The sequence below is a fragment of the Peromyscus maniculatus genome, chromosome 6 (genome assembly GCF_049852395.1).
Source record: "Peromyscus maniculatus bairdii isolate BWxNUB_F1_BW_parent chromosome 6, HU_Pman_BW_mat_3.1, whole genome shotgun sequence".
Classification (NCBI taxonomy): domain Eukaryota; kingdom Metazoa; phylum Chordata; class Mammalia; order Rodentia; family Cricetidae; genus Peromyscus; species Peromyscus maniculatus.
The window spans coordinates 69,488,383-69,507,172 of record NC_134857.1 but is presented as its reverse complement, the minus strand read 5'-3'; the positions used below and the strand labels follow the sequence as shown (position 1 = coordinate 69,507,172).

At 46.2% G+C, this 18,790-nt stretch overlaps 1 protein-coding gene across 7 annotated transcripts in view; it reads right to left on the bottom strand.

Moving 5' to 3' along the window:
* Positions 1-5,489: 5,489 nt before the first annotated feature.
* Positions 5,490-18,790, bottom strand: part of Ash1l (ASH1 like histone lysine methyltransferase) — a 152,154-nt gene continuing 138,853 nt past the window's right edge. For 5 of the 7 annotated variants that reach the window (XM_076573656.1, XM_076573657.1, XM_006976362.4 and 2 more), the window contains 9 exons: positions 17,553-17,801; positions 16,654-16,740; positions 15,312-15,402; positions 13,902-14,040; positions 13,593-13,765; positions 11,628-11,794; positions 9,922-9,962; positions 8,322-8,623; positions 5,490-7,838 (listed from right to left, as the gene is read on the bottom strand). In XM_076573656.1, the coding sequence (XP_076429771.1) occupies positions 7,747-7,838; positions 8,322-8,623; positions 9,922-9,962; positions 11,628-11,794; positions 13,593-13,765; positions 13,902-14,040; positions 15,312-15,402; positions 16,654-16,740; positions 17,553-17,801 (1,341 nt within the window). In that variant the 3' untranslated portion in view covers positions 5,490-7,746. Of the gene's footprint in view, positions 7,839-8,321; positions 8,624-9,921; positions 9,963-11,472; positions 11,795-13,592; positions 13,766-13,901; positions 14,041-15,311; positions 15,403-16,653; positions 16,741-17,552; positions 17,802-18,790 lie in introns of all 7 variants that reach the window. The other 2 variants (XR_013051890.1, XR_013051891.1) reach the window with 2 other exon arrangements.

Below are 18,790 nucleotides of genomic sequence, written 5' to 3'. Positions count from 1 at the left end.
CCGATACATGTTCCTGTGGGTGTCAGGGTACAGGTACAGCTGTCGGGGAGGGAAGTCCTTTTACTGGAGCCCACGGCAGGTAGATACTTCTCTAGCATAGGTAGTTTATTTTTTTTTATTTTTGGTGGGGGTGGGGAGGCAGGATCTTACCAGGTAGCCCTGGCTGGCCTCGAACTCACAGAGATCCGCCTGGCTTTGCCTTCCGAGTGCTGGCATTAAAGGCGTGCACCTGGCTCAGACGCCAGGCGTTGTCCTGTAGAATACATTGGACTTGTGTGCTGGAGGGAGGGACACTCATGCCATGGCTCACGTGGAGGTCAGAGGACCACTTGTGGGAGGGCTTTATTTTCACCATGTCACTATGACAGCGGTTCTCAGCCTTCCTAATGCTGTGACCTTTAGGGCAGTTCCTCATGTTGTGGTGACCCTCAACCATATAATTTTCTTGGCTACTTAACAATGATTTTGCTACTGTTATGAATCGTCATGTAAATATCCGATATTTAACCTGTGAAAGGGTCATTCTGCCCTCCAAAGGAGTCAAGACCACAGTTGAGAACACTGTTCTGTTAAATCTGATGGAGTTACAGGCAGCTGTGAGCTGCTGTTCTGTGAGCTGTGGGTTCTGGGTACCACACATGGGTCTCCTCTGCAGAAGCAGGCAAACCCTCCCGCACCTTGGATTTTTCCTTTTTCCAGATGTGTGTATGTGTGTGTGTGTGTGTAGGGACATGTGCACCATGGCACACGTGTGTGGGTCAGACAGTAACTTCCGGGGGTCAGTTCTTGCCTACTATTGGGGGTGCTTGGATGAGACTCGTCTGTCTCGACGGGAAGGGCCTTTCCACTGAGTCAGCCCGACAGCCCCACATGCTCAGGTTGCACGCTGCTCTTTCACTGGATGAGGGAGCCTGAAGAAAGATGGACGCACAGCCTTGGGAACTGTCCTTTAGATTTTGAGGTAAAGGGCAGGTTTGATGCGGGAAGCAGTGGCACTTTGTGTAATGCCGCCGTCTGCAGTGGTGCAGTTTTAAGTAAAAGCCAAGTATCTTGCCACCCTTTAGCTGTTTAGGCTGGTTGAGTTTCCTGTCAATCTTTTGAAATAAAGCTTCCATCAGTTACAGAGAGGAGGGAGGGGAAACTGGCTGGTATGTAAAGTAAATGAAAAAAAAAGTTATTTAAGTAAAAAGAAAGAAGAGCTAAGATTTCCTAGGATTCACTACAAAGGTGGTCTCGATAGAAGAGACATTAAAGAGAAGAGGCAAAGTAACCAGGAAGCTATGGCCACAGCTATGAATGGGAAAGTACCAAGGAGAAACATCCATTCAGGAAAGGCGCAATAGGGCATGTAAGTCTGGGGGAGTTGATCTTTGGGAATTGTGGGTTAGTGCTAAGAGATATGCCTTGAGGGGATTAAAAACCTTGGCCTGCTGCCCTAAGCTGTTGAGAGACTCCTGGGGTGAGAAACTCAAGATGCAACCCAGCAATCAGGCTAGTCAGTTTTCCCACCCTACTTCTGGCTCTCCTTGACCCCAGGGTCAGCTCAGTAGCTGTCCTGCCCGATTCCTGCTTCCCATCCCTTGTCTAGGTTTCCCCTCCTCTGCTGGAGAAGGCAGGCAGGATGGGGGCTTAGCCTCCTGATACTGCTTAGCTGCCTCATCTCTTCAGGCCCCCTTTAGTTGGAATCCTCTAGCCTGCCCCCTTCGCCCCTCCACTCTCCCTTTCTATGAAGTCCTTTGAACAGTCCACGGCAGGGTAGCCAAGGCCAGTTGTCTTCAGCTTAGACACAGCACCGCTGAGGACGGCTGCTCTCCTGCTGACTGCTGTGACCCGGTACTCTCCTTAGGGGAGGACCGCAGAGACAGCCTGGTGCCTGAACACCAGAAAACAGGAGAAAGCTCACTTCTAGCACCTCGGCCCTCTCAACATCTCAGATCCGCATCCTGCGGCCACTGAAGGCTCGCCTGGGCCTGGCGGAGTGGATGCTGCTGCTGCCTGCGCTGTTTGCTGTCTGTCCCCACGACAAGTCTTACATAGGGTGACTTCTCAGACTGGATTTTGATGGCGTTTGGGAATAAGGCGCCCCCTGGCTCCTCCCCCGGAGGTGTGAATTGAACCTAGGATTCCATGTGTGCTAGACAATGTATGGTCTTCACTCAGCTACATTCCTGGGCCTAAATTTCATGTTTGAAGAGGCATTACCCCCTGCCCCTTGCCATCCTGCCCTAGCTTCCTGAGGATCAGTTATATACATGTGCGCCACAACAGCCAGCGTCTTTCTTACATATATATTTAACGTATATATGTTTGCACATGTGTGTGTGCATGTGCACGGGAGTGCTTGTGGAGGCCAGCGATTGATGTCAGATGTCTTGCTTGGCTCCCTCCCACTTTATTTATGGAGGCAGGGTCTCTTGCTGAGGCTACCTTGACAGTTTGCTCTAAGAATCCTGTGTTAGGAATCATAGGTGAGTGTGCCCGTCTTCCTATTATGTGGGTGCTAGGGATCCAAGCTAGGCTGTCTACACTGAGTGATCTCCTCAGCTGAGCTGCTTAGTCTATCCTTAGAAGAGCCAGAGTTTGCGTTTTTGAGGCTCCTTTAATTGTAAATGACACAAGTGTGTGTGTGTGTGTGTGTGTGTGTGTGTGTGTGTGTGTGTGTGTTCACTCTCGAGTGCTAGAATTATAGCTGGACTACCATGCCTGCCAGGAATAAACATATACACAAACATCCGCCCACACTACCAAGTTTATATGTTTAAAGTTTTGGGACAGTGAGTTTAGGAGACTGCCGTTTCTGTGAGACTACGACCAGAGGTGTCAAAGCCGTCTACGGTCTGTGAGCATGGTCCTGGAACTGGTAACAGCTTTTATTTTCCGCGACACAATCTGTTTGCCTGTCCTTTCTGACCCGTTCTCTTGGCCATGACTTCAGATAACATTGTTAGAGAATTAGTGACATCTGGCCTGCTACAATGCCTCAGCCTTGGACAGGTGTAAGCAGAACAGTGGGGTCCCTTGCAGAACTTGAAACAGGCCAGCACTGTAAAATTTAGTTTTATACTACAAATAAAGTTTGCCTGAAGATCAGAGGGTAAAGCCAGCCACTAGTTAGCCATAGAGGCCAGGTGGTGGTGGCACACACTTTTAATCCCAGAAAAGGAGGCAGACGTAGACAGATCTGTGAGTTCAAGGCCACCCTGGGCTATTGATCCAGTCTAAAAGGGAAACAGAGCCAGGCGGTGGTGGCACACACCTTTAATCCCAGCACTGGGAGGTGGAGACAGGCAGTGATGAGGCAGGGCGGAGTGAGGAATGTAAGGTGGGAGGAGACAGGAACTCAGGGCTCCTTTTGGCTGGGGGTTCCGTAGAGGTAACAATTAGTGGCTGGCTGCTCCGATTCTCTGCTCTTTTAGCATTTACCCCTATGTCTGGCTCTGGGTTTTTATTAAGACCAATTAGGATTCCTGCTCCAAGATGGGGCTGGAGAGACGGCTCAGCAGGTAAGAGCACTGCCTGCTCTTCCAGAGGACCCGGACCCAGCTCAGTCCTCAGGACCTACATAGCACACAGGGGACCCAGAGCTCTCTTCTGGTCTCCATGAGTACCAGGCACACATGTGGTGCCCTGACCAGATACAACATGCAGGCCAAACACTCACACACATAAAATAAAAAATTAGAAGATAAATAGAACATTTAAGGAATATTTTGCAGTCACGAAGAGACTTGTGTAACGGTGGCAGCTTCACCTGTAGAAGACACGAAGGACAGTATTGATTGCCCTGGAACTGCTCCTTTCTTCCCTTCTAGACAGGGTCTCGGTTGGGGATTTAGCTCAGTGGTAGAGCACCTGCCTCGCAAGTTCAAGGCCCCGAGTTCGGTCGTCAGCTCAGGGACAGGGTTTGATAGTGTGCCTCTGCTGGTCTGGAGGGGAAGGTGTGTGGCACTTTGGTATTCTGAGTTCCAGTGTAACAGACTCTGTCTGGACAAAATGAAGTGGGGAGGGGGTCTCTAATTAAGTGGGGTACTTCGGCCTTTTCTGTTTCGCTGAGTCTACACCTGCATTCGGAGGCCAGAGGCTGAGGACAGAAGCCTTACTCGACTGCTTGAGACCAGAGCTCACTAATCGGCCTGTCTGGTCAGCTGGCTTGCTCTAGGAATCCTTTGTCCTGCCTCTGAAGGCTGGATTACAGGTGGGCATGCCTGCTGGGCATTTCCTTGGGTGCTGGGGACTGAGTCTGCCGTTACTCTTCACAGCAAGTACTTTTCTTAGCCATCTCGAGCCTCACTTTGGCTCTTTCTTTCTTCTTTTTCTTTTTTTTTCTTTTTTGTTTTTCGAGATAGGGTTTCTGTGTGTAATTTTGCACCTTTCCTGGAACTTGCTTTGTAGCCCAGGCTGGCCTCGAACTCAGAGATTCACCTGCCTCTGCCTCCCGAGTGCTGGCTACCACCGCCTGGCTTCTTTTTAATTCTTTACAGTTTTAGTCTTTAAGCACGTAAAATTATACTACTTATAATTATACACTGGCAGGTTATTGAACAAGCCCACGCCTCAGTTTCTGCTTCTTTAGAACGGAGATGACAACATCATGGCTAAGACGAGGGTCGACTGGCTCCGCCGCTGCTTCAACCTCCCATCCACAAACCCCACCACACAGCCCTGCCATGAAGACTAACACACGGAAGCTGCTTACGGCAGACACTGTCTACACAAGGAGCACACCGAGTGTGGGCCGGTGGTCAGATGTGCAGACACTGTCTACACACGGAGCACATCGAGTGTGGGCCTGTGGTCACATGTAACAGCACATGGATGCAGTCCTTGCACTTGGGAGGCCAGAATGAGTTTGAGGCCAGACCTTGTCTTTTTTTGTTTACTTTTTTGAGATGGGGTTTCTCTGTAGCCCTGGCTGGCCTCGAACTCACAGAGATCCACCTGCCTCTGCCTCCCAAGTGCTGGGATTAAAGGTGTGCGCCACCACCACTGCCGCCCCACCACCTAGCTAGGCGGTACTCAGTGTTTGCCTGGCCTGCACAGGCCCTTGGGCGGGCGTTCAGCATACCTAAATAAAGAAAAGTGGGGCTGGGTATGCTGGCAGACCTTCAACCTCAGCACCTTTTTTGAGTTCTAGGCCAACGTGGTCTACATTTCCAGAGTTCCAGGCCAGCCAGGGCTACATAGTGAGACATTGTCTCAAAAGAATAAAGTGAGTCTAGGTTAAAGGCCCCTTTAGAGGCTGCTAATGTGAAGTAAAGGATGGTGCTATCTGACAAACAGCTGGATATCTGGTAGGAGAACTGCTGTGCGGCTTACCGGTCAGGCTGAGCCCAACTAGACAGACCCTAGAATTGAAGAAATGTCTCCTGTGAGGCCCAGAATACTGATGACAGTTTTAGAAGATCTTATTAGAAACAGGATGGAGATCATGCTGGGAGATACTGGAGCAGGAAAGAGGCACACAAAAAAGCAAGGTAACCACTCCACAGTTAGGAAAAGTTGTTCCATTTAATGCTAGACTTTCCAGGATTGAGATGCAAGCCTTTATGCAATTACATCCAATGTTAAAATTGGTAATACATAATTTACAAAGATTAACATCAAAACAATCATCTATTTAGATATGCTTTTCTGTAAAAAGGAAATATATTAGCAGCATTTATATTCTCCGCAATCACACAGCCTACAGACATGCAGACTAACTGTATCTATTTGCAGTGATGTAGTGCTTTTGCCCCGCTTTCCAAACACCAAAACCCACCTGGCAGCTGGGGGGTTGTTTTATTTTGTTATTATAAAATAACTGAAAAATAAAAAAGGCATTAATTTCTACACCAGTAAGAAAAAACAAGTTTTTGCACTTACCTAACATTTGATTGTCTAAAAAACATTTCAGTTTTGAATCTTTCAACAAAAGAAAGATAAAATGACAGCGTAGTGTCTTTTGCTTCTGTTCTTACATTTTACAAAGTTTTTTCTTTCTTTTTTAAAATTTTAGTGTTTAACACTATTAAAGGAAAACATTGATTTTAAGCTCTTTCTTGTCATTTTTCTTGCTTCTGACTAAAAGGAGACCCCCAAAGTGCCCTTAGTCCAACCTCCCTCCCACCCACTTCTGCAACGAGAAACAAAAGGAACCACTCCCATGGGCTTGGACATGCGACCCCAGCTCCACACGTGAGTATCTTATACTCAGGTCTCGTGGTAATGTACAATGCTTCTCTACAGTAAGAAAATACTCCAAACTATTTTCTTAATTTCTCTTTTTTCTTTAATAAAATATTTTGCTTTTTCTCTGCTCAAGGGGATCTATGGCATCCCCTTCCTCTCTTTTTTTTCCCTTAAGAATAACACAGGAAGGAGAAAAAGAAAAAGAAAATCAATGGAATGAAAGGTGGTCAAATGTCTCTACCTAAATGAGTCAGAGCGTCGTCATCATAAGGGGAAGGAAATGTACAGTCAGGACATCATTGGTCCAGCATTGGAAAAGAGTAATGAGGATGTGTTTACTAATGTATTGCTTACCAATCTCACAGCATACACACACACACACACACACACACATATATACATACACACACACACACACATATATATACACACACACACACACACAACTTGGCACATTTAAAAACCATCTTTTCTCTTATAAGAACATCTAAAATGTATATGCATATGTATGTCTGAGAAGACAGAGCAAAGCTTTTTGAATTTTACTCGTAAGAGACAGTATGGTCTGTTAACGTCTGCTCAAGACTGGGAGGGGAGGAGACCCTGGCTATACCTCCTGATGATGAAGTCATTCAGAAAGGCGAAGGGAGACGGACGAGTGGGAGACAGACACTGGAAACTCTACGATTACGAAAATAAGAGTAGTGTTTTCATCAACTGGTGATCTACACTTGCAGCAAACACTCTGACCATGAACACTGCTCAACAGTTCTGTAGTGAGTTTCATTAGAGGAGGAGTTTAGAGTTCTCATGTAGTTTTAGAAAATTGGTTTTTGTTGGTTTGTTTTTGAAGTGAATCTTCTTTTTGCACAGCACAGCAGACACACAGGAAGAGAAGCAGCATGTGTGCTGGCGGGGACGTGGCTTTCTCAGTAGGAAAAAATATGTTCGGCAGGTTAGGAAGGGTAAAAAAATCATTACAAATACTGCCCGCCCTTGTGACCCCACGGAGGCCTCTTCTACCCCACGATTCTGACTCTCTTTGGGGGAGCAGGGCAGGGAGAGTGCAGCAGTTCTAAGTGCTTCAGCAGTCAGTTCGTGTTTGGACTCTGACCTGGCTGGGAGGAAGGAAGAGCTTCCTGGTCAAGGAAGGTGGGAGAGGCCCCAGCTACGACACCTGTTTTAGGTCTGACATAGCTCTTAGAGCTGAAAGAGCAGACGGACAGGCTGGGGTCCAGGCCCTCCCTCTGAGTTTGATTTGTACCTGTCACAGAAGCAGCACTCTCAGTGCTCCAGTCCCGGCACTTCCGCCTAGTCCCGATGTGGTCCTCCTCTCTACAGTAACGCTCAGGGCAAAGCCATGAAGAGGAGAAGTAAACTCAAGGGCCCCACACAAGCCTACTTCCTGCCTCTCCACTGGCTCCAGGTCTAGTAAGTACCTAGTGTCAAAGACGTGACCCACTCCCTTGCCTGGATGGACCTTTCCTGCCCCGTCCACACTCAGAGAGCAGGAGAGCGGACTTGTTGGCTTCACTGGATCCCAGATGCTCCACGTTCTCGCTCGCTCGCTCAGAGTCACTTCCGAAAGCTGTTTTCTGGTATAAACAAAGTGCGTCTTCGCAGTCTCCTGCCTGATCCTTCTTCCAGCAGGTAGGTCACGTCGATGGCTGAAAACAGCACCAAGGTAGTTCAGCAAATATCACTCTCCCACACCTCAGTCTGGATTTGCACTCTAAGGAAAACTCAAGGACTCATTCCCACCCCGCCCCTCTGGCCTAAAGCAATTAGGTCTTTCTCTAGACCTAAATTTTTGTTTTGAAGCTGTTACCCTCCCTCCAAAAGAAAAGTGGTTCGCTAGGGTATGGAAGACACTATCCGAGCTCGGCCTCACACTGAGGAAACAAAACCATTTTCTTAGAACACGCTGGCGTAGCAACCAGAAGTAGTTCTGGACCCCAACAGAAGAAAACTCAGTGGTATGTGCTGCCCAGCACATGTGAAACACGAGGTTTATTCTCTAATACAGCACATGCACCCACCCACACAAACATGTGCACACATGTACGAGCACACACATGTGCAGTGGTTTTTACTACTTTTCCATTTACTTCTCACTTATCTTCAAGCCTAGTTACGAGCTCGAGTCTTACCATTTTTCCCAGGGATTTTCTCAAGGAGGTTGAGCAAGATCTGGTTGAGTCGTTCCCGCTGGGTGTGTCTCCGCTCCTCAGGTGTGCGGGCTAACTGCGGCTCCTGACTACCTTCCTCTGGTTTCTTCCCAGTGTCACCGATGTCGGCAGGAACTCTTTCCTGTTCTGGCTCCTCAGGGCTGGGCATCTCACTGGCTGCTCGCTCCTGACTAGCCAGCACCTCTTCAATTAAGGGCAAAGCATCATCTTCTTGCCCTAGGTCTTTTAGGGGTGGCTTTGAGCGGTCAGCCTTCCAGGATGATCTGTCAAAAGGACATGTGAATTCAGGGCACAGCTGACAAGGCACTGGACAGGTGGGGAATGAAAGCTGGAAGCCTAAGGTGGCTTGAGATCCTCAAGTCTGCTTCTTAGAGCTTTGGCTTGAGTTAAGAAATCTGAATGTTGGCCGGGCGGTGGTGGCGCACGCCTTTAATCCCAGCACTTGGGAGGCAGAGGCAGGCGGATCTCTGTGAGTTCGAGGCCAGCCTGGGCTACCAAGTGAGTTCCAGGAAAGGCGCAAAGCTACATAGAGAAACCCTGTCTCTAAAAACCAAAAAAAAAAAAAAAAAAAAAGAAATCTGACTGAATGTCAGCATTAGTACAAACCATCACTTTTCTCTGAAATTTAATCTTTCCTTTTTATGGCAGTACTTGTATATGCTAGGTTAGTGTTCTACCACTTAGAAATTAAATTAATTTCCATTTGTAAAATTAAACCTTTCTTGTTCTCAGAAATCTGAAGCAAAAATGAGATAGAATCCCATAAAACATAGCAGGCCTGGAAAGCTGATTGCTTCATGAACACAAAGGAAACTCAGTCTAACCGCAGCAGTATTTAAGGGTTATTTTACCTTTCCAACTTATCTAGCATTCTTCACTTTTTATAGGCTACTGTTACGGAAAAAGCAGTGGGCACTCATTATATTTAAATTATGTGTGTACACGTGTGTGCATGTGTATGTGAGTACAGGTGCCCATGGAGGCCAGGAGAGGGTGCGGGATCCCCTGGAGCGGGTTTACAGGTGGCCATGAACAACCTGACACGGGTAGAGGGAACAGAACTCATGTCCTCCACAAGAGCAACACAAGCTCTTAACCACTGAGTCATCTCTACAGCTGCAGTAGTGGCTACTTATGCTCTTACCTGACAGACAAGAGAAAAGCCTCCATGAGGAACATCCTTCTCATTTATAAAACAAGGAAAAATATCAACTGTTAAGTGCAAACTGTGCAATACTGACTGAATCTCTTTAATAGAGGCATCAAAAGTGGATGCACCATTATGTGATGGAGAAAGCTCAGTCTAGAAAGGAAGAGAGATTCCCAGTCCATCTGCAGTTCCACTTCTAACCTTGTTCTCTCTCCCTTCTCTTTACACTCCCCTGTTCTTGCTAAGGATGTGTAACGGGACTGCACTGCTCCCATTGAAGTTACTCAGGGCCTACCCTACAGAGAACAGCTAATCCCAGGCGGGAGACCGACGAAGAGCTACTTGCTTTCTTGTTCTGTATTAGCTCTTGGCTAACCCCTTAGGAACCCTCACGTTTTTTCCAGGACTCACCGCCCTCCGTTCCTCTTGTAGTTGTCTGGGACATAATGAGGCTGCAGAAAGAAAGAGGAGAACACATTAGTGCTGGGTCTCATCTGGGGACACTCGGGTAAGGAGACAACTCGGGTGACTTCTTTTTCTTTTTCTTTTTCTTTATGGGTAGGTTATTAGGATGCCGACATCTTCCTCGTTTGCCTTTTTTTTTTTTTAATTATTGCTGTGAGGCGAATCGCTTTCTTTGCCACATGCTCCTGCTAATTGTAGTAATAATTGTAGTAATGAATGAAAATCATTGGTCTGCATTTTTAACAACTAGAGAAAATACCCAGGGAGGAGATGCGAATGAAAATGTGAACATGAGCAAGCATTCTATCATCAAGCTACTTTCAGATTACATTTAATGGTCTTGTCTTACATGGACAAGTATTTATTTATTTAGTGTGTTATGTTTGGGTGTCTACGTATCACAGCTCATGTATGAAGGGTTCTCTGCTACTACATGGGTTGTGGGATCAAATTTAGGTCTTCAAGATCTAAGGCAGTGCCCTTATCTGCTGAGCCATTTAGTCAACTGTCTTATGCTCCACCCTTTTTTGTAGACAAGGATTCACTATGTAGTCCTAGCTGCCCTGGAACTGGCTACATAAGGCCGGAGTGGCCTCAAGATTACAGCGCTTAAACTGCCTCTGCGTCTGAAGGCTGTGATTAACGGCCTCTGTCTTCACACCCAGTCATACCTTACTTTTGTTTTTTCAAGACCGGATTTCTCCGTGTAGTTTTGGTGCCTTGAACTCACAGAGCTCCGCCTGGCTCTGCCTCCCAAGTGCTGGGATTAAAGGCGTGTGCCGTGTGCCGTGTGTCGAGAGAGAGAGAGAGAGAGAGAGAGAGAGAGAGAGAGAGAGAGAGAGAGAGTGTGTGTGTGTGTGTGTGTGTGTGTGTGTGTGTGTGCGCGCGCGCGCGCCCCCTCCCCCCTTACATTTTTGATTTAGACATTTAAAAAAAAAAGCACCAAAGGATGTTTTAAGGGCTAGGACTGCTTGGAGTTCAACGTAAGCCTAGGCTACACAGTGGCTTTGAGGCAAACCTGGATTACAGTAAGACCCTGTAATATAAAAGTAAAGAGATTCATTTTCAAGGATACTATCCTTTTTATGTATTTATTTATTAAGACAGGGTCTCACTATGCATTCCTAGCTGGTCTAGAACTTGCTATGTAGACCAGGTTGGCCCTGAACTCACAGAAATCCATGGGCCTCTGCACACTACATGTCCCACCACATCTAGCTTTTACAAACTGTGAATATGAAGAAAGGAAGGTGTGGAGGGATGAGGGAAAATACTCAGCAGGCAGAGTACTCACCATACAAGCAGGAGGACCTGAGTTCAAATCCCTAGTACTCACATAAAAAAGCAGGGTGTGATCCAGTGTTGGGTGTTGGGCAAAGACTGTAGGATCACTGAGTTTGCTGGCTATTGGCTCCAGGCACAGTGAGAGACCTTGTCTCAAGGAGGTGGGGTGGAGAGCAACGGGACAGGGCAGTCAGTCTCCTCTGGCCTTCTCACCTGCACTTGTACATGTGTGCACTCACAAGGAAAGACTAGTGAGGCTAGTGTCACACACGGGAAATTCCAGCACTCAGGAGGGAATTAAACACTCAAGGTCAGCTGATCTAAGCGGTGAGCTCCTGCCACAAAACAAAACAACCAAGGTGACTTACTGAGAAATCTCTTTTGGGAGTGAGCTTCTTGGGGAAATGATCAAAGGCATAGGGTTTGGTACAGACGGGATAGCGGTTCCGATGGATCTTGTAAAACAGGTGTGCTGACTTGTCAAGCCGATAGTCACAGATGTAAACATCTTGTTCCTTTATTCCTTTGGGTCTCCCTGTAAATTCAAACACTGTTACAGAATCTGACTTCTCAGGCCAGAGAGTTGGCTCAGCTGCTAAGAGTACATGCTGCTTTTACAGAGGACCAGAGTTTGGTTCCCAGTACCCAGGTGGGAGGGCTCATAATTGTCTGTAACTGCAGCTCCAGGGGAATTTTCACCCTCCCTCTGGCCTCTGAAGGCACCAGTACTCACACAAAGATACATACACAGACCCACATTATTAAAAATAAAATAGATCTAGGCCCAAGAGTGGTGGTGCACACCTGTAATTTCAGTGAGGCAGAAGGATCTCCGAGTTCAAGGCCAGAGAGGTCTGGTCTACACAGAGAAATAAATCCTGTCCCAAAACAACAGCAACAACAACAAAACATCAAAAAGATCCGGAACAAAGATCAGTTGATCTGATTCTCCTTTGTCCCCAGAAGCAGCCCAGTGGACAGCTATCTCTGAGAGAGAAGACAGACCCATTAGGAGCAGACACTACAGTCATTAAGGAAAGGCTGGAAAACCAAGCATTTGATGGTTGTGGAAGAAAGCAGAATTTTTAAGCACTAGTATGCAAAAGGAGATGGAACATAGCAGTGGAATGGAGTAACAGAATGTAAACACCCCAGAAATGTAGATTGGATGTTGCAGGGATTTTTGAGCATATACTCTGAGGAACAGAATGGTTCATGGGGAAGTTAGGGAAAGGAAGAGTCATAAATATGAGGAAGCACATCAGAAAGCTAATCCTTCTTTAGTTGGAGAAGTCAGGTCACAGAGCTGTAAGCAGTTTGTCAGTATGGAATAAGAATACTTACTATTGTCAAGTTTTGCTACGATAATGAAATAAAGATATAGGTAACTAAATTCTTGCCAATCATGACAACAAACACACATCAAGCTAGCCATAAACTAGAGCTTTTGTATATCATTTGATCTCTGTAAAACTCAGAAAAATCTGCTTTCAAATGAAGGAAACTCATGCTTGGTTAAGTATATCAGTAGTAAAATGTGATGCAGCTGGATTCTGAAATTGACTCAATATTCTCAAATGTTGGAGTTGGGTGGTGGGGGCAGCAGCAGTGGTAGTGGCAGCGCATGCCTTTAATCCCAGCACTCGGGAAGCAGAGGCGGGTGGATCTCTGAGTTCCAGGCCAGCCTGGTCTACATAGTAAGTAACAAGCCAGCCAGGGATAAACCCTGTCTGAAAAGAAAAAGTTGGGCCCAAGTGTTTGCCAACAAGCCTGATGACCTGAGTTCAATCCCCTAAACTCACCTGGAAAAAAAAAAAGGTGGTGGTGTTATGAATATTTAAGTACTGAGCACTAAATAAAAGAAAAGGGACTCTCTCAGGAAGCTCACACCCAGGTCTTTCTGAGTATCTTTCTCCCTTAATCTTGGTGTTTACACATCATCATACCTTTACTAGCTGGGTATGGTGGTGCACATAAACCTGTAATCTCAGGCAGCAGATCTGACTCTGGAATTGAAGGCCAGCCTAGTATACAAAGTGAATTCCAGGCCAGGGCAGCAGAGTAAGATCCTGTTGCAAAGTGAATGAATGAATAAGTAAATGTGTGTGAACGTTTGGCCTGCACATATGTACGTGTACCATGTGTATGCCTGGTGCGCACTGAAGCCAGAAGAAAGTGCTGGATCCCCTAGAACTGGAGTTACAGATGGTTCTGAGCTGCCATGTGGGTGCTGGGATCTGAACTTGGGTCCTCTGCAAGAGCATCAAGTGCTCTTAACTGCTGAGCTCTCTCTAGTCCCAAAGACCACCTCTCAACAAGCCTTCATCATTTACCTTTACAATATGTATAAAGGTCCAATACACAGCAGGTCCCAACTACAGCCTCCAAGGGAATGATCTCATAGAGTGGCACCCGAAATAGCTCATTGTGATAGAACCGACGGGATGGAGAGTGGTGGGTTTCATGGGGGCGGAAATAATGGTGACCAAAGGCAAACCGTTCCTCTCTTTAAAAAAAAAAAAAAAAAAAAACAAAAAAAAGGAAAATGAGAAAGGAGAGGTTAAGTCTACGAGCAAGACTCCAGTGCATACTCCGCTCTGCTGGGAGGACACAGCTGGAAGCAGACAGGACCAAGCACATACTTTTCATTCTTCCAAAGCTTTTCAATTCTAAAGATGTCAAGTTTATCTCGGTTAATGTGTGATAACAATCTGTAGGACTGACGGACTGGATGGCCATCAGGTGTGCGTCGACTGTCCCTCATCAGGTACACACAATCACCTAGGAATGTACAGAACAAAGGAGAACATTAATATTGACCCCTGGGTGTATTCCATAAGGCATCCTTTTATCTGACCCATGGTCTAAAACAAAATGGAGGGGTAGGCAGATAGCCCAGTAATTCCATGAGCAAGGACCTAGGTTCAATGCCTACTACTACAGAAGAAATCAAGAGAAAGTAAAATCAGCAGTCTTAGGACTATTATTAATTCTAATTACAAAAGGCTCTCTTTAGTTTTTTGTTTTTTATTTTACTTTCTCTTTACTAGGTTTATTATTATTATTTATTTGTTTTGATTTTGAGACAGGTCTTACCATGTATCCCTGTCTGGCCTGGAACTTACTAAGTAGGCCAGGCTGGTCTCAAATTCAGAGATCCACCGCTCTCTGTCTCCAGATGGGATTAAAGACACTGTGCCACCATACCCGTCTACTGGGTTTAAAGTGAACATAAAGACCTTGGCTATAGCTTGGTTGTAGGTGGCTCAACTACCATGCTGGAGCTGTGGGTCAATCACCAGCACAGCGAACAAACAAGCCAACAGACAGATAAACTACAGTAAGTCAGGCACAGCAGCTAATGCCTATTATCCCAGAACTTGGGAGGCAGAGACAGGACAGCTAGGAGTTCGAGGCCTGGCCTGAGCTATAGTCTGGAAAAAAACAAAACAAAACAAAACAAAACAACAGTAACAACGAAATAAGACACAAACAAACACCGACCGACAATCAAGCAACCAAACAAAAGCCAGACAACCAAGGGGAGGGACTCCTAAAGCTTCAGCATCCCTCAAGAGCTAAGAGACAGTCCACGGCTGCTAAGGGATCAAGTGGGGTGGAGTCACAGTCCTCAGGGATATAGCCTATGGTAAGCACCCCTGGCTGAAGGAAGTAATAATCTCCTTCCACCCAGGCTCATGCAGCTAATCCTAATGAAATGCAGTGGCGCGCGCGCGCGGCGCGCGCACACACACACACACACACACACACACACACACACACACATACACACTCACATGACTTTTTAGAAGGTTTTGGTGGGGGGGAGATAAGAAAGGATAATGATAAAAGGGGAAAAAACTTCAAACAGAAATAAAATTAGCTTTGTAAAGCTGTTTCTACAAATTGTTAAATATATGTTGGAAGTGGGGTAATGATAAGTCTAAGGATATCTATTCAAGGCCATGCAGGATGATGACTATCATGCACAGAGTATATATACCCTTCCCACTACTCAGAAAGGTCAGTGGGATTTGGGCCTCTGTACTTACCCTGACGAAGCAGCAAGTCATCTCGGAGTAAACAGATGAAGTAGACACAGCCAGGTTGGGCATAGTGGGGCCGAGGGATCATGGGTACCTCCTGGAGAGCAGAAAGTCAATGGAGAAAGGCTAGAATTAATACACTTGGTCTAATGATCTCAGTTCAGGAGAGGAAAAGAACATAGACTTAACATTTCCATTCAAGACTTACTAAAGTCGTTTCCACACACTACAAATATGAAAACCACTCATTTTTAAGGCCACAGAAATGACAGCAGATGACAGGGACTGACAGGCCCAGGGCCTGAGATAATGCTTTATAAAGCATTAGTTTTGAGACTGCTCTGTGCGACCTCTGAAAATGTGTGAAATGGGGACATTCATGACAGTTGTATTTGGAGGCTACTTACAGCTATTTAGTGTCCAAGGCCAGGGAAGTAGAGCCTCCTAAACTGCATAAACTGCATCCCTCACAACAGCACTATGGTTAAGAAATGGTGCCTAACCAGGGGGTGCTAGCACACGCCTTTAATCCCAGCTCTCGGGAGGCAGAGGCAGGTGGATCTCTGTGTGAGTATGAGGACAGCCTGGTCTACAGAGGAAATTCCAGGACAGCCAGGGTTGTTACATAGAGAAACCCTGTTTAAAAAAAAAACAAAAACAAAAAAACAAAGCAAAACAAAACAGAAAGAGAGAAAGAAAGAGGGAAATGCTGCCGGGCGGTGGTGGTGCACACCTTTAATCCCAGCACTTGGGAGGCAGAGGCAGGTGGATCTCTGTGAGTTCGAGGCCAGCCAGGGCTACCAAGTGAGTTCCAGGAAAGGCGCAAAGCTACACAGAGAAACCCTGTCTCGAAAAACAAAAAAAAAAAACAAAAAAAAAAAAACAAAAAAAAAAAGAAGGAAATGCTGCCTAAATCCTTTTTATGGAGGTGATTTCATCAAGATCATAATGCACATTGATTGATTGTGTGTGAATGTATGTATGTGTATATGCACCCTTGCTTGCCATACCACATGTGTGGAGGTGAGAGGACATTTTGCAGAAATCAGTTCTCTCTTTCCACCATGTGGATTCCTGGGATGGAACTTAGGCTGCAAAGTTTAGCAGCAAGAGCTTTTATCCACTGAGCTGACCTGGCAGCCCAAGATCATACAGCAGTACAAGATAAGAACCCACCCAACTTGGTCAAGTCACCCACTTGTACTTCAGTAAATAACCGAGTCAAGGGTTGTTTTCAACAAAACACGACCTGACCCAAACGGTACTTAGAACTCTGTCTCTACCACTGAGAGGCTGAGCAATTCTGCCAAGGAGGATGACATACTACTTCTAACGAGGGCCAGCTTACCCTGTCCACAGGCCGAGGGTCACACTGCTCACAGAGGTAGTGCTCCACGTCTGTGTTCACACCCATGCAGTCACAGTGCTGCCACACCTACGAACACAGACACACTTGACAAGGATTGACACTTAGTGAGAGAAGCCCTGAGGAGCAATAGTGACCGTGATAAAAATAAAGCCACAGGACAGGGCAAAGGGGAGGAGGAGTGAAGAAGCCGTAAGTGGATGAGTGAGAATTAGAAATAAAAGATTACGAGGGAAAGACGATGTCTGAATAAATGTATACACACATCAATTCTATATCGAGATGGGGCAAAGGCAGTGGCAGATGAGAGTGAAGGAAGGTGCTAGGCTCCAGACCCTCACCCGTGTGGGACACCGTCAACGCGGCAGCTGCTCTGAGGCTAAGCTCTGTCCTAAGAACTGCCCCGGCGCTTACTTGACTTCACCCTCTCAACAATCTTACGGACTGTTCACAGCCCCAGGAGAAAATGACCTAACCAGGGCACAGGTATGGACAACACCACAAACTGAGTCCTACTCTAGTTCTAACAGGAGCCATCTGTGGACACACTTATCATATACACTGGAATCTACCTGTATTCATGGTCTACACTGTGTGTGCTACTGTTCATGCTTTTCAAGGTACAGCAATATACCAAATGCTACCCTCCTAGGTGCAGAGTTTGTGAGAAATGTACAGTTATTTAAATAGGCAGAAAGGAAGACGTCAATGGAAGATAAAAGAGGAGAGACTCTATGATAACAGTAGAGCTAAACAGAAGCCGCCCGAAGTTAGAGTTCATAAAAAGCCTGCCAAGGTCAACTCCAGGAAGAACGGGTTGCTTTTCTGCATCTGGTCCCCATGCACATGTGGACCAGGCTGCCGCACCCTCCAACACTCACCATGCACTTGTCACACTGGATCATGAGGCCTTCGTCCTTGTAGAGGCCACAGATACAGCGGATGATGTCATCGTCCTTTTCATGCCCATTCTCCTTTTCAGAGACTGAGGTCTCACTGCTGTCTGCCTCACTTGCTGTTTCTCCCACAATCTCATCAATCTGAGCTGAGGCCTCATGCCGGGCACTGTAATAGGCCTTTCGTAAGCGGCAAACATCCCTCCCAGTTGGGGATTTTCGCCCATAGTACTTCTGAAGAAAGCAAAAGAAAGACATCATTTTTTTGTTCTCAGTTTGGTTTGGAAATAGACCTGTAGAGGGAGTATGATTTTCTTTATTCTCCCACTTTGGCTAACAAATTGAACTATAATGAATTAAAATCAGAATTCAGATGGTATGTTTTCAGTTTTTTCTATTGCTTTGTTATTGAATTCCTGTCAAGGGCCTTACTATCCATAAGATCAAACACATAGTGATCATTAAATTTTAATTACTGTTGGAAGCATGATGTATCGCAGAAAATTCCTATCTACCTTTGTTTTGCAAATGGCTGGGAGCACATAGCAGATGTCTGTGGAAGCTGGGTTTTAATAGGAACTATGTTCTAATCCAGACTGCTCTAATCACTCTCCTCCCTCCCAATTTTCCTCTCTTCTTCGTCTCTGCCTCACCCCAATAGCCTGTTCTGTTCTCGGGGTGTGTCAGCGTCACTGGAGAACTGCCCTTTCAGCTACTACAAGGTGTTCCATTTATGCTCTAGGCTTGCTTTGGAGTCAGGGTCTTAGTATAGCCTGGTCTGGCTCAAACTTGAGCTGACCTCCTTGCCTCAGCCTTTCAAGTGCTGATTACAGGAATGAGCCACCATGCTTGGCCTCATATGTACTTATTTTCATGAACTAAGAAATGACGGATACATAATACATTGGTAAACATATTTATGTAATATAGAAGTTAAGGGCGGCTGGACGGTGGTGGCAAGTGATGCATGGCATGCGGGAGGCAGAGGCAGGCGAATCTCTGTGAGTTCGAGGCCAGCCTGGGCTACAGAGTGAGTTCCAGGAAAGGCGCCAAAGCTACACAGAGAAACCCTGTCTCAAAAAACCAAAACAAACAAGCAAGCAAGTAAGCAAGCAAACAAACAAACGTTAAAGGCAATTAGGTTTTTACGAAGATTATATTGTTTTGAGAATGACTCCAATCTTCCAGTCCAGATTTTTCTGTGCGTGCGCCCTTGCATGCAT